Below are 21,424 nucleotides of genomic sequence, written 5' to 3'. Positions count from 1 at the left end.
GAGGAGCAGGAAAGCTGACGTTTCAGGCCTAGACCCTTCTTCAGTTCTGAACAAGGGTCTAGGCCCGAAACATCAGCTTTCCTGCTCCTTTGATGCTGCTTGGCCTGCTGTGTTCATCCAGCTCTACACCTTGTTATCTCAGATTCTCCAGCATCTGCAGTTCCTACTATCATCTGTGAAGGTGTGTTTTTTTTAGCAGGGTCAGAAAGCTTTTTGGAACAGTGACCTAGCTATGTTATTTCATGAAGAGATGTGCTTTAAGTTAAATGCCTAGTAAGGGTGCCTTTGGAGTTAATTGATGAAACATTTATACTGCTGAGTTTTATAAACAGACCAGAGGCCTTTAGCTTTCAACTTCAGTTCAGAAGAATCAGGAGTTCAGTTCAGAAGGGTGAACAGTTTTGTCCTTGCAGGAGAATCACATTTTTCAGTTCAGTGGCAAGCTATACCCTAGCCAATAAAAACAGAAATCGCTGGAAAAGCTCAATACATCTCACAGCATCTGTGGAGAAAACATTTTGGGTCCTTTGAGTGACCCTTCCCCAGAACCCTAGCCAGTTAGCTTGTGAAGCTTCCAAGCTGGGAGAGCTTGTATAGTTTTATTTCAATTCGTTCAGGAGATATGAGGTTTGCTGGCAGGGCCAACAGTAATTGACCATCTCTAATTGCCCATGAGAAGGTGGCAGTAGACTTCAGACTGTTAGAATTAAAAATGTTTGGCCATTGCAATTGTGAAAGGTTCGTGGCAGCAGATAGGAATTACAAAAGTATCTCAACAGTCCAAGAAAAATAAATTGAGAAGACAGTTAAGTAAAGGTGAAGGAGTTGTGACAGAGTGACATTTCTCTGGAATAGTGCTGGATCACAGGGAAACAGGATACGAGATAGACCATTTTGAGCTGAGATGAGGTCTGAAATTTTTTTCAATCCAAAAGTAGTGAACCAGTGGAATCCTCTATTGAAGAAGGCTGTGGAGGCCAAGTCACTGAATATATTCAAGAAAGAGGTGGATACGTTTTAGATTTTTATAAGTATCAAAGCATATGGGGAGAAAGCAGGAATACGGCATTGAGATAGAGGGTCAGCTTTATCATATTGAATGATGAAGCAGGCGTAGAGGGCCAAATGGTCCACTCAGCTCCTTGCTTCTATGTTTGTAAGAGTCTGAAAGAGAGAAATCATGATGCGTCAGAAAGGAGGGCCTTAATATCGTCTGTAGAAGGCAGACAATCAGGGTGAGCTGATGAAGGCAGCTCTTTGCCTTGTGATGCTGAATTGCAGGCTTGTCCACTCAAGCACTGGCTTCAAATTTCTCTTCCCTCAATGCAGATTGCTTCAATAGTCATACTTGTGTTCAAATCCCCAATATATGCAACCAATGGACAAGCCTCCCTACAGATATAGTAATATCCTGGAATTTTTCCTGGATTGGAACAAGAGAACGTGGTTCAGTCCTACAGCCTGACTACGCTGATTTCTGATCTGGCCATATCTTTCAACATCTTTGGATGACGAAAATCTTTCTAACTCAGTTTTAAAATCAACATTTTTTACTTTATCATTATTCATTCACTGGATGGGGGCATCGCTGGCAAGGCCAACCTTTATTGCCCATTCCTAGTTGCCCAGAGGACAGTTAAGAGTCAACCACATTGGTGTGGATCTGGAGTCACATGTAGGCCAGACCAGTTAAGGATGGCAATTTCCTTCCCTAAAGGATATTAGTGAACCAGATAGGTTTTTCCTTAACCATCGACAATGGTTTCATGGGCTTCACTAGACCCTTCATTCCAGATTCTTTATTGAATTCAAATTCAACCATCTGCTGTAGTGGGATTTGAACCTGGGCCCCCAGAACATTATCTGGGTCTCTGGATTAACAGTCCAGTGATAATACCACGAGGACATCACCTCCCCCTTTTAATTGATCTCACATCAACTGCCTTTTGCAGGAGAGCATTTCAAATCTCTGCTACTCTGTGTGTGAAGAAATGTTTCCCCAATACCCACCTGAAAGTTCTGCCTGTGTTTTGTTTTAACTTCACTGCATTGTCCAAGACTTTCTGATCTGTGGAAATAGTTTCTCCCAATCTCCCTCGTCTGTTCCTTTTAATGTCCTGAAATGTTTGGGTCTTAGGGTATGACTTCCTCAGAGATTTGTGGTCAAGAAGATTCATCATGCGTTTGTTCACTTCCACCGCCATTTATAAAATGATAGTCTGTCCAGGATCTTGCAGGGGAATTGGTATTTATGCCTGATAGATGCAGTTGCATCATGACCATAGATCTGGGCTGTCGTGCCAGTCTGTTACAATTTAGCTCATCTCCTTTGGTCAATATCTCTAAGACAGGACGAAGGAAGGAATAAACTGCTTTGGATTCCGCTCATTCGCTGGTAACTCCCATGGGACGTGTATCCTAACAAAGGAAGGAATCCGTCTCATCTATGATTGTCTCTGTGGTTGTATAGTCAGTTGCTACTTTAGGGGATCTCTCCCTTAAACTGAAGACATCACTTGCTCCCTGCAAGAACCCTCAAGTGGAATGTTTTAACATCGGAAGCTATTGCAAGATGGTTCCTGTACAGTTCTCACTGATCAGGGGTCTCTCTGCCTACCAGAGGTGCCTCAGTAGGACATACTGAGTTCTGATATATATAGGCAGGTGGGACTAGTTTAGTTTGGGATTATGGTTGGCATGGACTGGTTGGACTAAAGGGTCTGTTTCCGTGCTGTATGACTGTATGGCTCTGTGGTCATCAAGTCCTGAAGTGGGTGTTCTGGCCCAGACAGAGAGTTGCTACCATCACACCACTGCCACGTACCCCTTCAGGGGCCAATCCACTGTTCTGCCCTCCCCACTGCACTCTTGGTGAAGATCAGAAAGGTAGCTCCCCCTCACCAACGGCAGTCCCTGGGGTTGCCAGCTCCACTGTGGCATTGTAACCTCATACTGTTATCATCAAGAATGAGGAATGTCCACTTGGTGCCTCTCTGTGGGCAAGGGGCACAACTGCTGCCCACTTAATCACTGCCCAGGAAAAAGACATTGAAGAGAAATTACAGTGATGGCACACAGAGCTGCTCCTCATCAAAAATGGTTCCATATTTTAACATGCGAAGCAGCGTTGCACTCTCTCTATTCACGCACAGAGTTTACTGTTTGATTGTAGCGTTCTGAAAGAATTAAAACAAGGGGAAGGTTCATACTGCATGCCCCATTGGAGAACAAAAGCATTCTTTGCACTGACCTAGTGGACAAGTTGTGTTGATAAATAGCGAAGCTGCAACTTGTTTTCGTTTAAGGTACACAAGCGAGCAAAGCAGCCTGGTGCTGTCTGTGAAATGCAAATGATCGAGCTCCTCCCTTAAGTTGTGACAGCCTCAGCAGTGAAGGTGTTAAAGACCGGAGCTGGTCATGTGGTACCCAAAGAAGACTGTTCACAAAAGGCCTAATTATTTTGCCATGAATCCCTAAGGGAACATGTTGTGTGCTTCCTGAGGATATACAGGTGGCTGTAGCCTTCTCTCACACGTATATGGAACCTCTAGCTCCAACTTGGACCAGACCCGATTGCAAAGGAACACGATTTCTCTTGCAAGTTTTCAGTATTCAGCACATTATGGGCAACGTAAGCAACTTTTTGTTTGATCTATTTCCTTTGGGCGGTGAAGATACTTTTATGGAAATAGTTTAATTCATGAACAAAAGGTAGGTCAGGTTAACTTTAAGAAGATAGCTGCATCCTTCAGCTGGAGGTGCGAGATTCTGATTTAACATTTGTAAATCTTAGGATGGAGAGAGCAAGCCTGTTTGTGTAACGTAATGGTTGCACAATGTAATGTTTTAAGACTGACTTCAGCCCTGTAACAAAGGCTACATTGACTAGTTGGTGAATTTCTGTCTGAGGCATTGGCAGGGCTTGTATCTGGAGTGTTCTACCATTATTCTCACTGTAGTCGAAGATTCTAATTTTAAACAACTTTAGTAATTTGTGGTCAGGTTAGAATTGGACATACTTGACTGTCAACATGTAAGACTTTGATAGGGTCTATTCACACTGTCCTGACCGATATTTATTATCAGTCTGCATCATAGTAATGGATGATGTGCTCATGATGACCTTACTCTCTTTGAGAACTTGCAGTACACAAACTGACAGTGACTTTTCAAACATTGCAACAGTGACAGCACTTCAAAACTATTTCACTGACTGCAAAGCACTTTAAGATGCTGGGATTATGAAAGGCTCTATGTAAATTCAAATCTTTAGTGATTTTTTTTAAGCAGTACATATATTTACACAGCTTGCTGTTTGCAAAAGTTTTTAAAAAATGTAGCGAGTAGAATATGCAAGGCTTCTGTGTGTTGTGCTTTCAAGCAATGCATATAACCGACTATTTATTTAGCAGTGGAAAGATTAAGAATTTGGCTGTATTTAAATGCACAAAGGTCGTGGGTTTTCCATAAGGGAGCCCTCTGATTGGGTGCAGTAATTGATCTCACAGTTCTGTGGTTTGTGGAGGGTAAAATCAATGAGGAATTCCCATTCCTGGTCACTATTCATTGGGCTAGCCGTGCCTCGTTGACCCTAGTCACTATTCAATAGTTGATCCTGTCACTATTCAGTAGTTGATCCTGTCACTATTCAGTGGGTTAGTCGATCCCAGTCAGTATCCAGTGGGTTAGTCGATCTCGGTCACTATTCAGTGGGTTAGTCGATCTCAGTCACTGTTCAGTGTGTTAGTCGATCCCGGTTGCTATTCAGTGGGTTAGTCGAACCCAGTCACTATTCAGTTGGTTAGTCGATCCCACTCACTATTCAGTGGGTTAGTCGATCCCAGTCACTATTCAGTAGGCTAGTCGATCCTGGTCACTATTCAGTGGGTTAGTCGATCTCAGTCACTATTCGGTGGATTAGTCAATCCTGTCACTATTCAGTGGGTTAGTCGATCCCAGTCACTATTTAGTGGGTTAGTCGATCCTGCTTACTATTCAGTGGGTTAGTCGATCCCAGTCACTATTTAGTGGGTTAGTCGATCCCAGTCACTGTTCAGTGGGTTAGTCGATCCTGCTTACTATTCAGTGGGTTAGTCGATCTCAGTCACTATTCGGTGGATTAGTCAATCCTGTCACTATTCAGTGTGTTAGTTGATCCCAGTCACTATTCAGCACGGTAGTCGATCCCGGTCACTGTTCAGTGTGTTAGTCGATCCCAGTCACTGTTCGGTGTCTTAGTCGATCCCAGTTACTATTCAGTGTGTTAGTTGATCCCAGTCACTGTCCAGTGGGTTAGTTGATCCTGGTCACTATTTAGTGGGTTAGTCGATCCCGCTCACTTTTCAGTGGGTTAGTCGATCCTGCTTACTATTCAGTGTGTTAGTCGATCTCAGTCACTATTCGGTGGATAGTCAATCCTGTCACTATTCAGTGGATTAGTCGATCCTGGTCACTATTCAGTGGGTTAGTCGATCCTGTGACTATTCAGTGGGTAAGTCGATCCTAATCACTATTCAGTGGGTTAATCGATCCTGCTCACTATTCAGTGGGTTAGTCGATCCTGTCACTATTCAGTGGGTTAGTCGATCCTGTGACTATTCAGTGGGTTAGTCTATCCCGCTCACTATTCAGTGGGTTAGTCGATCCCCCTCACTGTTCAGTGGGTTAGTTGATCTTGTCACTATTCAGTGGATTAGTTGATCATGTCACTATTCAGTGGATTAGTCGATCCTGCTCATTATTCAGTGGGTTAGTCGATCCCTGTGACTATTCAGTGGGTTAGTCGATCCCAGTCACTATTCAGTGGATTAGTCGATCCTGTCACTATTCAGTGGTTTAGTTGATCCCAGTCACTATTCAGTGGATTAGTCGATCCTGTCACTATTCAGTGGGATAGTCGATCCCGGTCACTATTCAGTGGGTTAGTTGATCCTGCTCACTATTCAGTGGGTTTGTCGATCCTGTCACTATTCAGTGGGTTAGTCAATCCCAGTCACTATTCAGTGGGTTAGTCGATCCCACTCACTGTTCAGTGGGTTAGTCGATCCTGCTCACTGTTCATTGGGTTAGTCGATCCCAGTCACTATTCAGTGGGTTAGTCGATCCCAGTCACTATTCAGTGGGTTAGTCGATCCCAGTCACTGTTCAGTGGGTGAGTCGATGCTATAGCCTGCCTGGGCAGATGGATTCTTTCTCCATTGAAACCTTCCACAGAAGGTGGGGAATAGTGTGTCAGCACAGATGGTAGGATTGGACTCAGCTCAATGTCCAAACACCGTCAGTTCTGAAACACATCTGAAGGATGACACTGTATCCTTGACAAGTGACTAACTCCACATCCAGAACAGAATGGCCAGAAGCAAGAAGCTTTGCGTTGGCAGTGGATGCAGCTTTAATGATCGTTCAGCTCAATCTTTTTGTCTTCTTTCAGAGCGTGGAGCACCGGGTCTTGTCTCGAGACCCGTCTGTGGATCTTGAATACAAGCAGATTGACTCGGGAATGTCATCCCCCAACACCACTCTCTCATCGCAGCAGCAAGCCAGGTTTGACTCAGGATCACCGTCCAGCACTCTGTCCAACTACGATTCCTGCCACTCGAGCCAGTCCAGTACGAGAGAGAAAAGGAGCAGCCGCCAGGGCCCAGGGCAAGGTGACGTGTCAGGGCAATAACTGGTCTCACTGAGTGGCTGAAGCCACTACAATACTGTGTTCGAATCCGGGCATTGCTCAGAACGTCAAGGGCTCGGAGAGAACGCAGAGGAGTTTTAATAGAACGGAAACCAGCGGTAGGGGCGTGAAGAAGCTGGAGTTGTTCTCCTCTGAGCGGGGAATGTTAGGAAGAGATTTGAGAGCAGTGTTCAAAATTGTGAAAAGTTTTGACAGTAAGGAGCGGGGAGAGAGGGGAGAGGGAGGAAATCCAGAGGTCACAGATTTAAGGGGATTGGGAAAAGATGCCAGAGGTGACATGAGCGAAGATTTTTATTTACCCAGTGTGTTGTTGCAATCTGAAAATGCACTGTCTGAAAGATAGCAGATTCAATAGTAATTTATAAACTGGGATCTTAATGCGGAGGTGATGGCCTAGTGATATTATTGTTAGACCTATTAATGTGGAAACTCAGTGAATGTTCTGGGGAACCTGGGTTCAAATCCCACCATGGCAGATGGCAGAATTTGATTTCAGTAACAAATCTGGAATTGAGAGTCTAGTGATGATTATGAAATCATTGCCAATTATTGAAAACATGTTTAGAGTCATAGTGACGTACAGCACAGAAACAGACCCTTTGGTCCAACTCGTCCATGCTGACCAGATATCCTAAATAAATCTAGTCCCATTGCCAACATTTGGCCCATATCCCTCTAAACCCTTCTATCCATATTCCCATCAAGATGCCTTTTAAATATTGTAATTGTACCAGCCTTCACTGCTTCCTCTGGCAGCTCATTCCATACACACACCACCCTCTGCATGATAAGGTTGCCCTTTGAGTCCCTTTTAAATCTTTCCCCTCTCACCTTAAACCCATGCCCCCCCAATTTTGGACTCCCCCATCCCAGTGAAAAGACCTTGTCTATTTACCCCATCCATACCCTTCATGATTTTATAAATCTCTATAAGGTCACCCCTCAGCCTCCAATACTCCAGGGGAAATAGCCCCAATCTATTCAGCCTCTTCCTATAGCTCAAGCCCTCCAACCCTGGCAACATCCTTGTAAACCTTTTCTGAACCCTTTCAAGTTTCACAACATCCTTCCTATGGCGGGGAAACCAGGATTGCTTTGGGGAAGGAAGCGGCCATCCTTACCTGGTCTGGCCTACATGTGACTCCAGACCCACAGCAATGTGCTTGACTCTTAACAGCCTTCTGGGTAATTAGGGATGGGCAATAAATATTGGCTTGGCCTACAATGCCATCATCTGATGAATGAACTTTTTAAAAAAATTGCATATACTGTATAGCTGAAGAGAAGAAATTTTGAGCTATGGTAAAGGAGGTTTTATTTTAATTCTTGCATGTGATGTGGGCACCACTGGCGAGGTCAGTATTTGTTGCTGAATAACCTCTCTCTGTGCTGCTTGATTCTATCATTCAATGCACAGGTCTGCAACCATTAAAGAGTTAAAATTTAGGGCCAAGTACAGGGGGTCCTGCTATAATGTGACAGTTGCATTCCTGCGCAACATCGCATTGTAGAAAATTGTGCTATAGAAATAATAGGGCCTGTGGGAAAAGCAGGGCTGACCACCAAAAAAAATCACTCCAAAGCCTAACACAAAAGATAGCACAGTTTGAATAAACGTTTAATTCATATCTAATAATGAAATAAAAGTAAATTTAACACCTTATCTTGAAAAAATGTCAGGATGCCCTGATGGGGGAGGAGGTTTTGTAGTTGCTGTGTTGTTAATGCAGGGGCTGAAGGTCGTCATCATCATCATCATCATCACCTTCAGGTACAGTTGTGGTTGCAGAGTTAGGGCCAAAAAATAATTAATCCAGAAGTGGATGGTTGTGGTTCATTGCCTTCTGACTGTTTCTTGGGGTTTGGCTTAAAAAAGATATCCAGTTTTTGCTGCTTTGCTGTTTTTCTTCTTTCATGAAGAAGCTGTTTATAGGTTGGCAAATAAGCTCTTATTCTATGAAGTGTTAAAGCTCTTTTAAAATTGAAGAACACTGTCCTTATCCCCTTCAGTGGCTGCAATCAGCCTCTTCAATGTGCGCCTTAAATAATAAACTTTAAAAGCTGCTATTGTGCCCTGATCCGTGGGTTAAAGGAGAGAGGTTGAGTTTGCGGATAGAAATAGCACTTTGATGTTTTCAGAAAGCTCACCAATGGTGGAAGGATGGCTTGACGCATTATCCAGGACGAGGGGAATCTTGAAATCCAGATTTGTTTTCTTGCAATACTTTCTAAAAACATCTTCCAAGACACCAACAATGAGGTCAGAAAAAAAACTGCCCTGTCATCTAACCTCTTTTGCTTGTACATAAGAACATAAGAACTAGGAGCAGGAGTAGGCCGTCTGGCCCTTCGAGCCTGCTCCGCCATTCAATAAGATCATGGCTGATCCTTTCGTGGACTCAGATCCACTTACCCGCATTCTCACCGTATCCCTTAATTCCTTTACTGTTCAAAAAAAATCTACCTTTTTTTTAAAAGTGTTTACTGAAGTAGCGTCAACTACTTCACTGGGCAAGGAATTCCATAGATTAACAACCCTCTGGGTGAAGAAATTCCTTCTCAGTTCAGTCCTAAATCTGCTCCCTCTAATCTTGAGGCTATGCCCTCTTGTCCTAGCTTCACCTGCCAGTGGAAACATCCTCTCTACTTCTATCTTATCTAGTCCCTTCATAATTTTATATGTTTCTATAAGATCCCCCCTCAATCTTCTGAATTCCAATGAATATAATCCCAATCTACTCAGTCTCTCCTCATAAGCCAACCCCCTCAAAACCGGAATCAACCTAGTGAACCTCCTTTGCACCCCCTCCAGTGCCAGTACATCCTTTCTCAAGTAAGGAGACCAAAACTGCACACAGTACTCCAGGTGTGGCCTCACCAGCACCTTGTACAGCTGCAACATAACCTCTCTGCTTTTTATTTCAATCCCTTTAGCAATGAAGGACAAAATTCCATTTGCCTTCCTAATTACTTGTTGTACCTGCAGACTTACCTTCTGTGATTCATGCACAAGGACACCCAGGTCCCTCTGCATAGCAGCATGCTGCAACTTTTTATCATTTAAGTAATAATCCTTTTTACTATTACTCCTACCAAAATGTATGACTTCACATTTATTTACATTGTATTCCATCTGCCAGACCTTTGCCCACTCACTCAATGTATCTATGTTCCTCTGCAAAGTTTCACAGTCCTCTGCACACTTTGCTTTGCCACTCATCTTAGTGTCATCTGCAAACTTTGACACCCTACACGTGGTCCCCAACTCCAAATCATCTATATAAATTGTAAATAATTGTGGTCCCAACACCGATCCCTGAGGCACACCACTAGTCACTGACTGCCAGCTAGAATAGCACTCATTTATCCCCACTCTTTGCTTCCTGTTAGTCAACCAATCCTCTATCCATGCTAATACTTTACCCTTAATGCCATGCATCCTTATCTTATGCAGTAGCCTCTTGTGCGGCACCTTGTCAAAGGCCTTTTGGAAGTCTAGGTACACCATATCCACTGGGTCCCCATTGTCCACCTTGCTCGTAATGTCTTCATAGAATTCCAAAAGATTTGTCAAGCATGACCTGCCCTTCATGAACCCATGCTGCGTCTGCCCAACGGGACAATTTCTATCAAGATGCCTTGCTATTTCTTCCTTGATAATAGACTCAAGCATCTTCCCCACTACAGAGGTTAAGCTAACTGGTCTATAATTCCCCATCTTTTGTCTACTTCCCTTTTTAAACAGTGGCGTCACATTTGCTGTTTTCCAATCTGCTGGGACTGCCCCAGAGTCCAGCGAATTTTGGAAAATTACCGCCAGTGCACCTACTATTTCTCCCGCCATCTCTTTTAGTACCCTGGGATGCATTCCATCGGGGCCAGGAGACTTATCAATCCTTAGCTCCATTAGCTTGCCCAGCATTACCTCTTCCGTAATTATGATTGTTTCCAGGTCCTCACCTGCCTTCGTCCCTTTGTCAATTACTAGCATGTTATTAGTGTCCTCCACTGTGAAGACTGATACAAAATACCTGTTCAATGCCTCGGCCATTTCATCATATCCCATAACTAAATTCCCCTTCTCATGCTCTAAAGGGCCAACGTTTACTTTAGCCACTCTTTTTCATTTTATATATTTATAGAAACTTTTCCTGTCTGTCTTTATATTGAGTGCTAGTTTTTTCTCATGTTCTATCTTACTTTTCCTTATAGCTCTTTTTGTGGCTTTCTGTTGACCTTTAAAGTTTTCCCAATCTTCTAGTTTCATGCTGTTTTTGGCCACTTTGTGTGCCTTCTCTTTCAATTTGATAGCCTCCCTTATTTCTTTAGACACCCATGGCAGATTACCCCTTTTCTTACAGTCCTTCCTTTTCATTGGAATATACTTTTGCTGAGCACTTTGAAAGATTGCTTTGAAAGTCCTCCACTAGGGATGACTTAAGGTAACCTTTCAAGGCTCGCGGGTTGGCAGAGTGAGAAACGATCATGTGACGTCGATGCGTGCTCCTCTGTGCACTGATAGAATCGCCTTACAGCCATCACAAGTTTGCGTTTCAGAAGTAGCGTTTCCCCTATTCGTCAGTCGCTTTACAGTCAATTCTCATTGCCGGAATATGCGTTATAGCAGCACCTCCTGTGCTGTTAGCAAGCCTCCTGGTTCTCATATGTCATTGGCAGTGCTTTTCATTTGCACAAAAGAAAGAGTACATTTAGGATAATTGAAATCGTGCTGTACAGGTGGCAAGATAGTAAAATCAATTGACTGAAACGTTTGTGCATCTTAAGTCATTACAAATGAAACCAAAAGCATTGATTGCAGTTGCATTGGCTGGTGTGGTTAGATAGTGAGGCTCTGCTGCCATCTTGTGGTATTATGAAAGATTACAACCACCACCACACGAGTATACACTTGCTTATATCAATTCAAAGTTATTTGATGCTTGAAAATAATTTGAACGATTTGACGTAAATTTCCTTAAATTAGCACAGAGGATATTTTTGGAACAATTTCTATTTAAATGAACAATAAGTTTAAGTGGTGAATTGTGAGTGCTGCCTTTGCCATAGCATCTAATGTTATAAACCGAAAAAACTGCGGATGCTGTAAATCAGGAACAAAAACAGAAGTTGCTGGAAAAGCTCAGCAGGTCTGGCAGCATCTGTGGAGAAAAAAATCAGAGTTAATGTTTTGGGTCCAGTGACCCTTCTGCAGAACTGGAAGAAGGGTTCTGAAGAAGGGTCACAGGACCTGAAACGTTAAATCTGTTTTATTCTTCACAGATGCTGCCAGACTTGCTGAGCTTTACCAGCAACTTCTGTATCTAATGTTGTTAGTCTTGCAGGTGTTAAGGCTGTACATACAAACTGAGTAAGTTCCATTAGAAGGGTTCTGTCCCGAAACGTTGACTTTCCTGCTCCTTGGATGCTGTCTGACCTGCTGTGCTTTTCCAGCTCCACATTTTTTGACTCTAGCTTCCAGCATCTGCAGTCCTCTCAGTCTGTAAGTTCCACTTATATTCTCCTACAGAGTGGATACAAACATTTCAGTGCACAAGTAGTGCTGTCATATTGAGCCCAGTACCTTCAGGAATTCATGCTTTCCTGGCAACCAGCCCATCTTGTCTCCTCTGGTTTAATAATATTTTGCAGTTTGTATCTAAAATTTTTAAAGCTAGGGAGAATTGCAATTTTTAATGCAACTTCAACCAGGGGTGACAACAGATCTCTTAAAATCTTGTGTTGTAAGAAATGTTCAATTATTTAAACAGGAAACATATTCACCTGAATGGTGGTATCAGTATCAGAGAGGGAGTTTAGTTTCTTCCCTCGCTCCTTTCTGGCTCTGTCCCTTTATAGGTAATGATAAACACTGGGGGCCAGTTGCACAGTCAGTATTAGTAACAGCAAAGCATTAAGGGGACATCACACTGTGACCTTGTTCTTCTCTGGCTTCATATCAGCGTGTATAATCCTTATGTGGCTTGCTGGGCTGTTCCCAGTCAGAGCTACCTCAATGGAGTTCACTTCCCCATTTTTTCTTGTTCAGGAGAAAACGCAGCTATTTTTGTTCTTTTTGTTCATGGGATGAGGGCGTTGCTGGCTAGGCCAGCATTTATTGCCCATCCCTAATTGCCCAGAGGGCAATCAGGAGTCAAGCACATTGTTGTGAGCCCGGAGTCACACATAGGCCAGACCAGGTAAGGATAGCAGCTTCCTTCCCTAAAGGACATTAGTGAACCAGGTGGGTTTCTTCCCAACAATCAATTCATGGTCATCATTAGACTCTTAAATCCAGATATTTATTGAATTCAAATTTCACCATCTGCCATGGTGGAATTCGAACCCAGGTCCCCAGAAAATTCCTTGCGTCTCTGGATTATCAGTCTAGTGATAATACCATTAGGTTATTGCCTCTCCTTATTTCCTCATTTACTCGTTCGAAAAATACGGCCTCTCTGAAAATGCCAACATTTGTTGCCCATCCCTAATTGCCCTTAAAAGAGCGATGCCGAGCTGCCTCCCTGAAATGCTGCAGAGTCTGTAGGTAGAGGTAGTGCCTCACTGCTGGGAGGACGGGAGTACCTGGATCTTGGCATCTGTAGCCAGTGCAACCTGAGAGAGATCACACATGAAGCTCATGGTTTGCTCGTCTCTGTCACTGGCTGGTCAGACCAGTGGGCTCTAAGTGGGAGACTTGTGGTTTCTTCCTGACATCCAGTAGGAAATTGAATTTACAATAGTGCATTCCATAACCTCAGAGTGTCTTAAATGGTCATACAGTACTTTTGCAATGCACTACTTTGGGAAATGCAGTTGTTGCTACAATGTGGGAAATGCAACTGCCAATTTGCACCCAACAAGCTCCCACAATCATCAATGAAGTAAATAACTAGTTTGTGGGACTGGTTGAAGGTCTGGACGTCAGGGAGAATCCTTTGTTTAAAGGCTGATTTGAAAGACCGCGCTCTGACAGTGCAGCATGCTCTCAGTATCAAACTGTCAACTTAGATTGCACACATAAGTTTCTCGAATTGGACCTACAACCTTCCGTTTTAGGGGGAGAGAGAGCTACCCAGTAAGTCAAGCCTGACCCATCATTTTACTCCTGCAGTTTGAGAGGCAGTCAGGAGTAGCTAACACTTAGTGAGAAATCCTGTTTTAAATAATAACTGGGAGTTTTGGAGTGCGGGTAATGTCATATTTCAGTGAGTTCTACTCAAAATGTTTGCTCCCAAACTTCCTTGTATTGATATTATTTAGACATCGTTGGTGGAGACAATAGTTAAGAGAGACAATGGTGTCGTGGTGATGCCACTGGATTAGTAATTAAGCAAACGCAGATTACTGCTCTGGGGCAAATCCCACCACAGCAGCTAAATTAATGAATTGGGAATATAGAGCTCTTGATAGTAACTGTTATCAGGAAACTCCAGCCCCTACAGCACCATCAACATCCTGGGGGTTACCATTGACCAGAAACTGAATTAGACTGATCACATAATTGCTACGGCTACAAGAGCAGATCAGAGGTTAGGAATCTTGTAGCAAGTAACTCACCTCCTGACTCCCCAAAGCCTGTCCACCATCTACAAGGCACAGGTCAGGAATGTATTGGGACAGTCCCCACTTGCCTGGATGGGTGCAGCTCCAACAACATTTAAGAAGCTGGATATCAACAGCAGCCATTTGATTTGGACATTTACTCCATCCACCTCCAACACTCGGTAGCAGCAGTGTGTACCACCCACAAGATGCGCTGCAGAAATTCACCAAGGTTCAAAAGACTGCACCTTTCATACTCACGACCACTTCCATCTCAAAGGACAAGGGCAGCAGCGACATGGGAACACCACTCCTGCAAGTTCCCCTCCAAGCCATTCACTATCTCGACTTGCCATTCTTTCAGTGTCACTGGGTGATAATGAATTCCCTCCTTAATGGCACTGTGGGGGCACCTCCAGCACATGGACTACAGTGGTTCAAGAAAGCAGATCAGCATCAACTTCTCAAGGGCAACTAGAGATGGGCAATAATTGAATTGAATTAGCTTTGTCGTCACATGTACTCAAATGAATACAGTAAAAAGTTTACAAGTCGCCACTTATGGCGCCATCTTAGTTACAAGGTGACTAGGTACAGATTCTTCGAATCCTGATGCATGAAAGGTAAGAAAAAAGAGCAAAAGTTAAGAGATATTGCTGTATTGTTTTAAAATAAAGCCTTTTTAAATCAGAGAGATAAACACAGTTGGTAGATCCCACGTGCAGTGAAAGTTGTTTCTGTATTCCTCCCGGATTCTGATTGAATTCTCTTGTTCATAGGACCAGCAGCTGTTACAGAGATGGACACGTACATAGACATGTTGAACCCTGAGGTGAGCCAGCAGAAGGGCAAGGCAGCTGAAGACAATGTCCTTCCCCCACCTCCCACCTTTCCTGCACCAACTCCACCAGTGACCTCTGACCCACCGCCCCCACCTCCCACCTACCCAGCACCAACCCCTCCAGAGGCAAACCTAACTTCAGAAAAGAACGTGGCCACAAAGAGTCATCCTCAACACTCTGATAACGAAACGCCAAAAAGACATGAGGTGAGGATGCTACACAATTACCATGGCAACCAGACAGCAAAGCATCCCATAACGGAATGAAGGTGTGCCTAGCCGAATAACCCACGCAATAGCTTCTGCAAGTGGCTGATTAACAATGTTTATTTTAGTTACAGAGAAACTAGGAGCAGGAGTAGGCCATTTGGCCCTTTGATCCTGTTCCGTCCTTCACTACGATTATGGCTGACCCTCTATCTCAGTATGGTTCAGGGATATGGGCCACATGCAGGCAGACGGGTTTAGTTTATAATAGCAGCATGGTCGGTGCAGACATAGTGGGCTGAAGGGCCTGTTTCTGTGCTGTTTCGTGTTCAATGTAATATCTGCTTCCGTCCCCATACCCCTGTCTTTAAAAAAAAATCTATCTGTTCCTTGTATGATTGAGAATTCTGCAGGTTCTGTACTCCTGAATTGAAGACATTTTTCCTTATCTCAGTCTGAAAAAGACTGTGCCCCCGGTTCCAAACTATCCATACAGGCTGCATGGCTAGACTGCATCTAGTCTGTCTGGCTCTGCTAGGATTTTATACTTTTCAATCAGATTCTCTCTTGTCCTTCTAAACTCTCTCCCCTGCCTTTTTACATAGTGGGGTTACATTTGCCTCCCTCCGATCTGTAGGCACTGCTTCAGACTCTATAGAAATTTGGAAGAGTTTAAGAAAACTATGTAAAGCATTTATTTACTGTTTAACAAATAAAAATGTAAATACAGCGTCAATGACAGAAACAAAAGATGTACCTGAAACGAGGAAGATTGTGACAGTTTTATCTAAAAAGGCACTTCTGAGGTACCAGCTTGAATAATCATCCTCGGTCTATGGCAGTCCAGAAACTGCAGGTCGAGGAGGCTGAGAGAGGAGAGAGGAACAGGGAATATGAGAACAGAGAGGAGAGACGAACAGGGAATATGGGAACAGAGAGGAGAGAAGAACAGGGAATATGGGAACACTGCATAAAAGACACTGCAGAGTGGTGGGTGCGTGGAATGCACTGTTGGCAGTGGTGGTGGAGTCAGATACATTAGGGACATTTAAGCGATTCTTGGATAGGCATGTGGAGGATAGTAAAATGGAGGGTATGCAGGGTAGATTGAATTTAGTAGGATAATAGGTCGGCACAACATCATGGGCTGAAGGGCCTGAACTGTGCTGTACTGTTCTATGTTCTATATTCTACGTTCTAAACAAGACAGAGTTAACTTCAGAGATGGTTGAGATAAAGGTGAGACTTCAGGTTGTACCTCGCTCACCTGGCACTCGCTGTGTCCAGCTGGGGAGGTGGGACTACAGTTCCCGGGTCAGCTACAGGGCTCTGGGGAAATCTCCCATGGTCTGGAAAATTCCCTAATCTGGCAAAGACCTGGTTCTGAGGCAGATGGATGACAGAGGTACAATCCGCAGAACCAAGGGAGTTCTCTGTCACTGGGCTGATCAGGAAGAGGCATTGGGGGAAGGATGGTGCAGGTGACTGTATCAGAGCCTACTGAGAGGCTACCCTTAGTGGGATGGTTAATAACAAGGGGCATAATTTTAAGGTGAAAGGCAGGAGGTTTAGTGGGATTTGCAGAATTTTTTTTCAGCCAGAGGTAGTGGGTGTCTGGAATGCACTGCCTGAGGGTATCTTAGGTGAGTAACCTCACAACCTTTAAAAAGTACTTGGATGAGCACTTGAAATGACATAAGATGGAAACAGGCATCCTGAGGATATGTTCCTACACCATCCTCCTCTCCTTTCCTTTCCTCTCTTCTCTTCTCCTTTCCTCTCCTCCACTACCCTCTCCTCTACTCCCTGCCTCTCTCTCTCCCCCCTCCTCTCTCCTTCACTACCCTCGCCCTCTCCCTCTCTCCCCCCTTCTCCCTCTCTCCCTCTCCCTCTTGCTCTGCTCTGCTCCCCTCCCCTCCCCTCCCCTCAATACATTCAGTCAGTCACTTGCCCAGGGAAAGGAAGTGATTTTTTGGGTGATCAGACATTGTGAAATAAGTTATTATATTGCAATTAAACTCATTATGAAAGCAGCAATCACAAGTGCATTTTGCAGTTGAAAGCTCTGTGAGAACAATCAGCCTTGTTGAGTCCTATTAAGTGTTGAAGGAATCCTCAGGGCCATTGTGAGGGCCACTTGCTTTTATTTACTAACCAGTGAACACTGACTAAACAACCTTCCCCATTAGGAAAACCTGCACTGTTCAATTAACATCAAACCTGATGCAGAAGACTGTACTAATGTAGCAAAATAACTCATTCCGTTTAATTCTCGGCCTGGGAATGTTGCCTGTCTCAGTCTTCCTGTTTGTTAAAGGGCCTGCAGTAATTGCATAATGCTTTTGGAACTTGTCTAAAGCAGATTATACAGTTTGTGGGAGTTTATGTTGTTTCAAGACAGAGTTTAAATGAAACATCAGTACAGCAACAACATGATGCAAGGAGTTGCATTATCTAGTTTCTCAATTTTACGACATGCTGAAGTTCTTTGCAATCCATGAAGTGTAGTCACAGTTTTAATGTGGGAAAAGTGGCAACTAATTCTGTGCACAGCAAGCTCCCACAAACGGCAATGAGATAATGACCAAATAAACTGATGTGAGTAGAGGGTGCCTTGTTGAGTGACACCGAGGAGTTGTTGGAGGGTGGTCAAGTACTTGTTTTAATGTGAAAGTGGATGGCCCACAGTCTTAGCTGGAAGAAAATAAAGTGGAAGGTTAGGTGTGGCCTCTCCCCAAACCATGGTCAGTGCTAGGCTGAAGCGTTACCTGGTAGATTCACATTTAGGGATGGGTGGTCTACACTGGGGGCGCACAAGGACATTTGATCATTTTTCTAGGGTGATGGGGAAAGAGCAGGGGGAATAGGATCCTCTCTCAACTGCTGGTGTCCTGGTGGCTGGAAGGAACCTATCAGGCAGGTCCAACATGTTTAAATAGGGGGATGCCATTCAGTCCTCAATATTGTTCAGCTAGTTGTGACACCAGGCCAGCCCTGTATCTATCCACCTTGGTTCTGTAGCCCTTAAAACTGCTGCTGAACAAGAATTTAACAATCCCTGAAGACTGGAATGTTGAGATGCAGCTCAACAAACTTCTGGGAATCACATTTTCACTCAGGGAATGGAGATGTTGGTATCTTGGTGTCATCAGTGCCTCTCAGCATGCAGGTCTTCCTACATCAAGTGATTGTAGCTTCAGCTACTACTCCAGAGTATTGAGAGATACATCTCTCCTGACATTGTCAAATTGAATGCATGGAGGACTGCACTGTTGGGAGGTGCCATTTTTTTGGATGAGGTGTTTGACTGAAGCCCTTCAATGAGGCATTTTAAAAAAGGCCCTGTCTGTTCACTCAGGTGGAAGGATCCATGGCACAATAGTAGGTGTACTGGCTGATATTTATCTCTCAACCAACATTATTAAAGAAGATTGCTGATCATTGTCACATTGCTGCCTTTGGGACCTTGCTGATCAGGATTTGGCTACCGTCTTTCCTACTTTACAACAATGCCTGCAGATCAAAAAGAGAAACTTGTAAGGTGCTTTTTAGACATCTGGAGTTCATGCAAGATGCAATATATAAATACAAGTCCTCTTTCTTTTAAATGAGAAAGGAAAAGGTAGGAAGGGGCTGGTTCTTCCAATCTGGTTGTCTTGAAGCGTTGAATTTGTGCAGCTCTCATTCATTGCGAGCAATCTAATTAATTGAATAGAATTACTGGTAAATGATGTTTGGTCAAATTAGTCCTTAGTGTAATTATGTTTCTGTCTGGTTCAGCATTTCCCTTGTGGTTTTGACCATGGCTCCAATGACCTCTCAACTCATTAAAAATTGAAATTCCCTTCTGCAAGTATTTGGTGACAATTCATTATTCGGGGGAAAAAGATACTCTTAAATTGGGTCATCAGAGAGAAAGCTGTGCAGTTAAGTGACAAAACAAAAGCTGAAAGGGAGATTGATTACTGAAGGGAGATGAAAGGGAAAACAACAATTATGTAATTTTGAGAGTATCGTTGACCCCATAAAACAATCAAACACCTATCAACATTCCAATATTTCAAGGTACGTCACACTCAAAATGAAGATTAACAGTACAACAAAATTTGTTTCTGTCTGTATTTAATAATTTGTGGGAACAGGTTCACATTGTTGTTTTTGGTGGAGCATCGCAAAGTAGGGGTTGGAACTTTGGGATCATGAGCTCCAGGGTTGACCCACCCTTCCCACTGCAATGGTCGAACCACCCCCTCCCCTCTATCAATGGTCTTCTGTTCTGCATCACCCTTGTCCTCTCCAGATAAAGGTTCCTGAGGGGTCATGACAAGCGTCAAAATAGGATCACAGTGGGAAAACTTTTGGGAAGCACTGGTATACAATGTGCAAATACAGCAACAACAATATTGTATTTATATAGTGCCTGTTATGGAATAAAAGTCCCAAGGCATCAGAAAACAAGCTATAATATTAACACATATTAGGAGAATTTTTAAATTCATTCACATAATACGGGCATCACTGGTTAAGCCAGCATTTATTGCCAAGAGGACAGTTAAGAATCAATCACATTGCATATGCCTGGAGTCACATGAAGGCTAGACCAAATAAAGATGCTCAAGGACATTATTGCACCAGATGGGTTTTTCTCCAACAGTCATTTCATGGTGATTATCAAACTCTGCATTCCAACATTTTTAAAAAATGAATTCAGATTCCACCATCTGCTTTGGTAGGATTGGACCCAGAGATCCTGAGAACATTACCTGGCTCTCTGGAGTAATAGCCTGGTGATAATACTATCAGGCCATCACCGCCCTTCACTGGGACAGGTGTCCAAAAACTTAGTCAAAGAGTTATGTTTTCATGAGTGTCTTACAGGAGGAGAGCAAGATATTGTTTGATGGAGAAATTTAGTGAAGGCATTCCAGAGCTTTGTTCTTCTGCAACAGAAGGCATGGCTACCTGCAGCAGAGTGGTTAAAATCAGGAATGCTGAAGCTGCCAGAATTACAGGAGTGCAGACACTTACAGAGCTCTAGGGCCAGATAGATTACAGGTAGAGAGGGCCAGACCTTGGAGGATTTGTGAAAAGAATGGGAATTTTAAAATTGCAGTTGGACGGTGTTGCAGATGTAGAATGGGGTGTTCCTAGGTGATAATGCACGTATGATATTGAAAACTCATTTCAGGGTCAAACATAGCACTGAAGTTGCAAACAGCCTGGTTCAGCTTGAGACAGTTGCTGGGTTTGCAAAATCAACATGCAAGTTTCCTTTGAGTAGCCATAAATAGCCAACCCCAGTGGGGACAATGGCTATTGCTAAGCAATGTGGTGAAGGAATTAGTTTCAAGGAGCAGACTACCCAGAAGGTGGACGAACCCATTGTGGTTGGATCTTACAATTTAGAGTTTACTGTGAAGCCTTGTTGCTGTGTTAAATGGGTCATAAAAGACTCCATGGCACCAGTTCAAGGAAAATGTAGTTCTCCTTATAATCTAACCACCATCCCTTGACATTCAGTGGTGTTACTATCACTGAATTCCCCCATTATCAACAGCCTGGGGTTATCAGAAACTCAACTGGACTCATCACATATTGCAATGGCTACAAGAGCAGGTCAGAGGTTAGGAATACTGCAGTGAGTAACTCACCTCCTGACTCCCCAAAGCCCTGTCCACCATCTACAAGGCACAAGTCAGGAGTGTGATGGAATACTCCCCACTTACCCGAATGAGTGCAACTCCAACAACACTCAAAAATCTTGACATCATCCAGGGCAAAGCAGCCCACTTGATTGGCACCACTTCCACAAACATCCACTTCCTCCACCACTGATGCTCAGTAACAGCACTGTGTACTATTTACAAGATGCACTGCAGAAATTCACCACAGATCCTCAGACTGCACCTTCCGAACTCACGATCACTTCCATCTAGAAGGACAAGGGCAGAGGATAACTTCAACTTCCCCTCCAAGCCATTCACCATCCTGATTTGGAACTATATCGCCGTTTCTTCACTGTTGTGGAGTCAAAATCCTGGAATTCCCTCCCAAATGGCATTGTGGGTCAACCCACAGCAGGTGAACTGCAGCGGTTCAAGAAGGCAGCTCACCACCACTTTCTCAAGGGAAAATAGGGAGGAGCA

The 21,424-nt window shown here is 43.6% G+C and overlaps 1 protein-coding gene across 1 annotated transcript in view; it reads left to right on the top strand.

Annotated features, from left to right (window-relative positions):
- Positions 1-21,424, top strand: part of espn (espin) — a 117,131-nt gene that overhangs the window by 7,167 nt on the left and 88,540 nt on the right. The window contains exons 4-5 of the mRNA XM_048615097.1: positions 6,431-6,650; positions 15,010-15,278. Of these exons, the coding sequence (XP_048471054.1) occupies positions 6,431-6,650; positions 15,010-15,278 (489 nt within the window). The remainder of the gene's footprint in view (positions 1-6,430; positions 6,651-15,009; positions 15,279-21,424) is intronic.

Source organism: Rhincodon typus, chromosome 31 (genome assembly GCF_021869965.1).
Source record: "Rhincodon typus isolate 14 chromosome 31, sRhiTyp1.1, whole genome shotgun sequence".
Lineage (NCBI taxonomy): Eukaryota > Metazoa > Chordata > Chondrichthyes > Orectolobiformes > Rhincodontidae > Rhincodon > Rhincodon typus.
Note: the sequence above shows the minus strand (reverse complement) of the source record. Positions and strands in the feature narration are given on the sequence as shown.